The sequence below is a fragment of the Otolemur garnettii genome, unplaced genomic scaffold, assembly GCF_000181295.1.
Source record: "Otolemur garnettii isolate 467f Iridium unplaced genomic scaffold, OtoGar3 scaffold00024, whole genome shotgun sequence".
Taxonomy (NCBI): domain Eukaryota; kingdom Metazoa; phylum Chordata; class Mammalia; order Primates; family Galagidae; genus Otolemur; species Otolemur garnettii.
Genome location: NW_003852419.1, coordinates 21591637 through 21599870, shown reverse-complemented (window position 1 = coordinate 21599870; position 8234 = coordinate 21591637). Strand labels below are relative to the sequence as shown.

Sequence of the window (8234 nt, the reverse complement as noted above, 5' to 3'; positions counted from 1 at the left end):
AAATAGACAAATGAAGGCAGATCTGCTTTGAGACGTACTCTATTAGGGGTCCTTAATTCACACATTTGAAGCACATCCAAGATTCAATTTGTGTATCTGTTTCTGTTCACAGATTTTGTCTATGCTAGCCCTCCGCCCTCTTCTTTCAGGCAGCATTACTGATGTCTTATCAGGCTTTCCCTAAATCATTAGGATTAGCACACAGCTATGACCAGCTGGATCATTCTAATTGGAATTTAGGTGCTTCTCACATGGACTTGTCTCTGAAAGTATCTCCACTGATCTCTTTCAGCTATGAGAATTCTGCTAAATGCCTATAGTATTGCATGGCCTGTGTGCTTAGTGAATTCTGTGGAGTTAGTGATTATTTCTAGAAAAATATGTTACTGAAAAAGTTTTGTTTATTCTGGTAACAAGTCTAAAAAAGACAGTTGTACTTTGATAACAAGGAAAAGTTAACACCATCTTGCCTAAATGTTACCTTTCCTCTAGCAAACCAATAAGAATTCAAAGTGGCCATGAGCTCACTAATTCCTTTTTAGTTGTACTTTGGTCAGCATTTTGTGCGGGCGCTTCTCAAGCTTTCTGTGATGAGGGACCATCTTGTTTTGGCTCCTCCCTCCCCCAGTCCTTCATGGACTTTAGAAAAACAATAAAAATAATTACTAGAGGCTGGGCGCCTGTGGCTCAAGTGGCTAAGATGCCAGCCATATACACCTAAGGTGGCGGGTTCGAGTCCAGCCCAGGCCCACCAAACAACAATGACAGATGCAACCAAAAAAGAAAGAATAGACGGGTGTTGTGGTGGGCACCTGTGGTCCCAGCTACTTGGGAGGCTGAGGCAGGAAACTCACTTGAGCCTAGGAGTTGGAGGTTGCTGTGAGCTGTGATGCAATAGCACTCTACCCAGGGGGACAGCTTGAGGCTCTGTCTCAAAAAAAAAATTATAATAATTACTAGAGAAATAAAATTAAAATACAGATGTGTAAAATAGATGGTTTCGTTTTTTAAAAATTAGATTTACAGATTACAGTTACTCTGCAAATTTGCAAAAGTTTCTAAATAGTGCGTTATCTCTACTGACTTCATTGTGGACCAGTAACAGTTCACAGTCAGGCACCATCTATGGACCACACTTTTAGAAACATTGCTTTAGAGTGTGCATATATGGATTTGTGTACTCACACATGTGTGTAAATGTGCTGCCATGATCGATCAGGTCATCTAGCAACTTTATATGAAAATTAAATGCACTTACAATGAAAGGCACATAGTAAGCTTTTTAGCAAAGTGAAATTTTTCTGGAAGTATACAAATAATAATTGTTAATATGATTATGTGTTTCAAAATCCAAATGTCTGGTAACACTTCTGATCTGTGAAGTAGAAAGTATTTCAATGTGAATGAAACCGCCTTCCCTCTGATTCACTCTCAAGTTTAAATGGGTATGAATATTTTAGATAGGAAATGTTCTGTGCAAAGCAGATAAATAAATGAGACTTTTAGCACTAAACAGTAGGAAATATTTGTCATATGAAGTATTAGATAAGCCAGTTGCCAGTTACTATCATATTTTCCTTGCCTTAGAGAACAGTTAGTTGCAGCAGTGGTCTTGGGTCCTAGTGATTGACCGCCATTTTCTTAATGTTTACAGGAGAGGAAATGTTTCACACAAGTAACTCCCCTCTTTGTATGAACAAAGCTCAAGCTGATTCTGACATTGATAGTTTTTTTTTATAATGGAACTTGATTTATTTATTTATTTTTGACAATTTACTGGACATTGTCTTATCATTTTATTTTTTTTGAGACAGTCTTACCTATGTCAGCCTCAGAAGAGTGTTGTGACGTCACAGCTCACAGCAACCTCAAACTCTCGGACTTAAGCAATTCTCTTGTCTCATCCTCCCAAGTAGCTGGGACTATAGGCACCCGCCACAATGCCTGGCTGTTTTTTTGGTTGCAGTTGTCATTGTTCTTTGCAGGCCCGGGCCAGGCTTGAACCCGCCAGCCTCAGTGCATGTGGCCAGTGCCCTACCTACCTGAGCTACAGGTGCCGCCTGACATTAATAGTTTGCAGCTTCTTCAGCTGTCTCTTCTGGAGACTGAGGCAATAAAGTTAGTCACCTTAAGCAGGATTTGTGTGCCACGCTCTATGGCCACCTGCACATGTGTATTGAGGGGCAGCGTGAAGAAAGTTGTGTGAAATTTATATTCCATTTAGCCTTACTCCTTTAGGATGAGACTTGAAATTCAAAGACCAGTATCCTTTAGGATAAAGTGTAGAACGAGATACTTAGCCTCTTGTAGACCACACTCTATTCATGTTTGGCTCCCCACTATGCACAGAAGAGTGTCTGAGATGGTGTGGGTGTGGAGTGGGTTCGTAAAGGATTAATGAGACGTGATCCAATCAGCTGAAGCAATTCAGTAAAAGGTAAGCAGCAGTTAGAAGAAAAATTCCTATGGAGCAGTTGTTTATGTATGAAGACATCAGAAAGAGTGAGCCACATTGAGGATAGGATTAATACATGTCTGAGAGTGTTAGAGAGGGGGCAAGGGAGCCAACATAGGCCTGGCTTAATTAGAACCACATATTCTGGTCTGAACAGCAAAAGGACAAATTTCTGATTAAATGGTTAGAATGTGAAGTCTGTGAGAGAAGGGCTAGTGGACCTGAAATTGCTCTGTTTAAACAATAGAAATTCTGAAAGTAAGTGATGACTAGGTAACCCGACCTTGGAGCGTCAGAAGGACCATGCTCTGGAAGGTGACGAACCAGGTGAAGATCAGTATTCACTAAGGCCAGAGCAAGAGAAGACACAGCCTGGGCAGTGAATGCAGGGAAATGGGGCCATTCTTCACTGCAGTCTTAAAATTTAACTCATTGCTAAATTCCCAAGACTTGAGACCTGAGGTCATTGTTTCTTTAGATTGCGTATGTATCTCAGGAATCACAGTAGATATTTTGTTATGAAATGTCTCAAGTATACAAACAACAATGCTTATATTCAGAACAAATTACTTTAAACTAATCCAGTTTCATTCACACATAACAGTGCGACCAATTGAGCCAAGGAAAAACTTAGGCTGGGAAGTATGCATTCTTCCACTTGATTCTAGAATGAAAAGCGGTGGCAGCTCAGTCACTGGTCATTTAACACAGGCCAAGTGCCACAGGCCACATGTTACCAAACAGTCAGAAAGACTCCATGCATTATGAGGAAGGAAAAAGGATTTTGAAAGCACACTCGGTTCTACCAAAATTATACATGTTCCCCCTTCTTTAACTTGGTTCTTTCAATCCTTCAAGATGTGTTCAAATTATAATTCATGACACCTGTATCTGTTTAGGTCATAGCATTGTGTTTTCTTGAGTTTTAAAAATAAATCCATTTGGGGGAAGGAATTGAACCTGCATGTGAAAGCAAGCACATGAGCTGAGAAAGTCAAAATCATGGTTTCCTTGGCAACCCTTAACTTGTCTATGTTGTACACATTTCTCAAGAAATACATTCACCAGACTACCTAGTGATAAAAAATTACTCCAAGGGTATACAAAGGTAATTCTCTCTTCTCCTAAAAGGTCTCCTCCACCCTACAATTAATCCTTCTGTTCTTCTAAATAACCCTGGGCAAGAAACTAAAGTCTTGACCTCTTTTTTTTTTTTAATGGCAGAAATCAGTGTTCATGTGATTAATGCTGTTTCCTCCTCTCTCTCCTTTGCAGATATATGTTGGGTAAAGGAGGAAAACGGAAGTTTGATGAGCATGAAGATGGGCTGGAAGGCAAAATCGTGTCTGCCTCTGACGGTCCATCCAAGGTGTCTTACACCTTACAGCGCCAGACTATCTTCAACATTTCCCTTATGAAACTCTATAACCACAGGCCCCTGACAGAGCCCAGCTTGCAAAAGACCGTTTTAATTAACAACATGTTGAGGCGGATCCAGGAGGAACTCAAACAGGAAGGCAGCCTGAGGCCCACATTCACCCCCTCTTCCCAGCCTGCTGAGGGGCTGAGTGACAGCTACCGAGAGGCCCCACCTGCCTTCAGTCACCTTGGGTCCCCTTCTGCCCACCCCTGCGACCTCGGAAGCACTACATCCCTGGAGGCCTGCCTCACCCCAGCCTCCCTGCTCGAGGATGACGATGACACTTTTTGCACTTCCCAGACCGTGCAGCCCACGGCTCCTACCAAACTCTCACCTCCAGCCCTCCCGCCAGAAAAGGACAGCTTCTCCTCTGCCTTGGACGAGATCGAGGAGCTCTGTCCCACATCTACCTCCACAGAGGCTGCAACAACAGTGACTGACAGCTCGAAAGGGTCCTCCAGTGAGTCCAGCTTCCAGAAACCCGAGGGGCCCCAAGAGAGCCGCACAGAGGATGCAAAACTGATAGACTCTCTGCCTGGGAACTTCGAAATAACCACACCCACGGGTTTCCTGACAGACTTGACCCTGGATGACATCCTCTTTGCCGACATTGATACGTCCATGTATGATTTTGACCCCTGCACATCCTCATCAGGAACAGCCTCAAAAATGGCCCCTGTGTCAGCCGACGACCTCCTCAAAACTCTGGCTCCTTATAGCAGTCAGCCTGTCACCCCGAGTCAGCCTTTCAAAATGGACCTCACAGAGCTGGACCACATCATGGAGGTGCTTGTTGGGTCCTAAGACCCAGGGACCCTGGAGTGTTCCCACAACCCTGACAGTTCTCCGCACTGTGCATGCACCCTTGCTTGCCTTTTTCAGAGAAAAAGAAAATTTTACAAAAGGATCACACTAGTTTTTGCTTTGAGCAGAGTTGGAGTGCCTTCATCCAAGTACGACCACTTTTAATATGCTTTTTTGAGTGGTTCCTCAGAAACCTACTACCCTGGTATAGGAAAGAATACATTTGAAGACAACGTTGCTATGTTGAATGACAAAAATAAACAGTTCAAGTGAAGCACAAGGATTAAGTTGGAAAAGCTGTACATTGCATGTGCATATTTGTCTATTTTTTCTATAAGTTTTATTGCAAGAGGTAAAGAAGAAAAATATATATATATATATTATTTAGATAATCTCAGTACCTTTTTTGGCATTTTTGCCCTGTATAGGTTGACTTGGCAATTCAGCCTTTTTAGAGGCATTAACTACTCCTCGTAAGTGTTGCATTTACATGGCTGTTTAGAAAACTGCTGCCCAAATTTATTTTATATTTTTGTACAGATTCTGCAGTTTATGATATTGTTTTTCTAAAAACAAATGCTGTTTATACATATGAGATAGCTATTTTGATAGGATTTGCTCACATAGTTCCTGCAAACTTCAGATGTACAAGTTGCACTTGTACTTTTATAGAGTTGTGATGTTTTATATGTGTATGGTGCAAGAAAAAATTGGATCAAATCAATCTGCAGTTGATATCCCCCAATGCAAACACACGGGCACACACAGCCACACACATACACACACACATAGCGCTTTAAGAAAGGGCCAGGTGATATCACACCCAATTCACAAGCACTGACCCCTGGCACAAACACCCGCCAGTACTGTGACTTCCAAAGCCAGAGCCGCGTCTGCTCATCAAACTTGCATTAAGCAGTTGGCAGAGAAGGCCTCAGAGCTTGGGTTTACATGATGGTTCTTTTTAACTCCCTTTTTTTGAGGGGAAGGCTACCAGTCTTACTTTAAAGTGTATTTATGCCAAGTTTGCGCTTTTAATTGTTTTTAATTTCTAAATGGAAATCCAACTCTTTCCTTTTTGGCGTAATTTTTACAATGATCTGAAATTTTACATCTGAACAAAATTTTGTGATAAGCAACCAACCTCTTCATGGAACTAAGCCCCTAGTGCAATGCTCAGGGCTCTTAAAGAAGAAAATCTCCCCAGAAGGCATCCATCGTGTTGCTAAATTGTCTTTTGCAGCTTCCTTTCCCTATAGCTTTTGTTCCCTCTGTTGCTAAGTGCTGAAAGTGGCATCTTCGTGATCCCCACAGTGAGCTCTGCTCACCTCGGCGGGCCCAGGATGCACTCTTACAACATCCCTGACTCTTGAACCTGGAGTTCCTCACCTTCTGTGACAGCTTCTCATCTGGTTGCTTTCTTATATCAACTGCTTTAACTACACTCGACAAGGCTATTTTACCCCCAAACACAGGACTTTCTATGCATGTTTCCCCTCCTTCCCCCACCTCCCACCCCCAAGACACACTTGAGAAGTAACTAGCTTTTTATTCCTAACTGTGTACATTTAATTTTAAAACGTTTGCAGTGTATCATGCTTATTGCTGAAATTGTTTATGGCCTTTTTGTTTCAGTTTTTTCTTTCTTCCAATGGTACTTTAGCTGTTGAGTGCAGGTTACAACCTATATTGTTATGCAGATGGCTTCTCTAGGAATAACTTTTATATTTATTTAAAAATTTTAAATTATGGGATTTTTGTTGTTGTTGTTGTCTTTGTTGTTGGTCATTTGTCAATATTCAGTCACCAATTCTGCTCACGTCTTGCCATGGATAAAATTGGGTCTTTCTGGCTAATTAAAAAAGACAACTTTATAAAATGGCACTTTAAACAAGCCATAAATAGTCTTATTTTTATAATGCACATGGCAAAAGCAAATACATTTGTGATGAAGGAACTGCTCGTCAAAGCAAAAGATTCTTGTATGATATGATAAAATCTTCCTACATGCTGATTTACTTTTTTACCCCACTTGAATGTGTTTTAATGGCTAATCATCAACTCAGTAGAGCACTGAGAAACTGATCAAATTGTACTTGTTCTCCTACAAGCAACCTCCACACAGACACTTCTGACCGCCACAGATGTGTTGTTTGCCTTTGATAGGACCAGGGACCATATAATTAAGGTGAGGGTTGTTGTAGATGCTTCCAGTGTCACTGTGCCTGTCCATATGAAGAGCTTCCCTTTCTTGTAGGAACAAGTCTGCCCAGACTCTGTGCTTTTTATAACTGGAGTACCCGGAGAATCACCACATGCTGCACACATCTACATACGTACACATATACAATGGTGTTGATTATTCCGAACAATAACCGGGTAAAGCAGTTGATTTGCCATTGTGGAAACTGATTTACAGTAACTTAGAACAACTGTACTCTCGTTGGATTAGCAAATCCTGTGTTTAAACAAATCCCATATGTTGGGCAACAGTTCAAATGCGCACAGAGAAGCGTTGCCCAAACTTGGTTCTCTGACTCCCATGTATTTGTAAGGCTGGGCTTCAAAATCAAAACAAAAATTCTCAACAACAGCAGGCAAATACTTTTTAACTCTGACACCCTTGCTGTAAATTCTTGATTCAAAGTCTAACAAGAAAGACATGGAAAATTAGTGGCCCATTTTTAGAAAGAACAAAACCATCAAGGGGTCAGATTGTCTTTTTGTCCTGTTCTTACAAAGTGATGTCCTGACAAGGAAGAGTAGGAGCCAGAGTGGGATTGCCAAGTCCCAGTTTGAGTATGGGGTGTGCTTCCAGATGCCACCTGGCAGTGGTGCTTTCTCCTCTGTAAAAGACATTGCAAGGCATCTAAAGCCAGGCAGGCAGCTTGAGGTGCCTTTATGAGAGAGACATGCTGGGGGCAGGGACTGGGAGAGGACAATTATTGACAGTGATGTGCAATGAAGTGACAAGATGAGAGCAGAATCATAAGAGCTTTGAATTTGAAGTGATTATTTTCCCCCATAAGTTATTTATTCCTTTTTTCTGTGTAAATATATTTATTTTACTGTGGAGCTCTAACAACATCTGGATCGTAACATGTGCAGAATGTATGGTAGGAATGTATTCTCTTGTAGGAATGTAAATCTGTATTTAAAGGGGGTCCACACCAGGGCCCCTGGTATTCTTATCGTATGCACAGTCCACATTCATTTTTACTCTCTTCTCTAATATGGGTCTATTTGAAATATGCAAAAGGTATGGATGAGCAATGTTTTAATACCTCCAAATTTTTAAGAAAATCAAGCATCAAAGGGTTGATATTTTTAAAAGTTTTTTTAGTAGCACTTTTTCTGGATGACAGAAGGGGCAACCACACGGGCACCCTCCTTCATACCAAAGGGTGAGAAATGGCCCGAGCCGCCTCTGCACCTCTCGAGTGTCTTTTATCAATTTGAGCTTTTTATCGCCATAGCCCTTTGGAGTGCCCCCATGGCCCTAAGGTCAATCAAGGAAAATGTATTAACTAATAAGCTCCAGAAAGCCAAAGTATC

General features: G+C 41.4%; 1 protein-coding gene across 1 annotated transcript; it reads left to right on the top strand.

Moving 5' to 3' along the window:
* Nucleotides 1-3734: 3734 nt before the first annotated feature.
* On the top strand, nt 3735-5470 carry SERTAD2 (SERTA domain containing 2). Its single transcript, XM_023512118.1, has one exon. The coding sequence runs from the start codon at nt 3735-3737 to the stop codon at nt 4677-4679; it is 945 nt and encodes a 314-aa protein (XP_023367886.1). The 3' UTR covers nt 4680-5470.
* Nucleotides 5471-8234: the final 2764 nt, after the last annotated feature.

Excerpts from the sequence above, each read along its gene's own strand:
- SERTAD2 (XM_023512118.1), top strand. The coding sequence starts at position 3,735 with ATGTTGGGTAAAGGAGGAAAACGGAAGTTTGATGAGCATGAAGATGGG.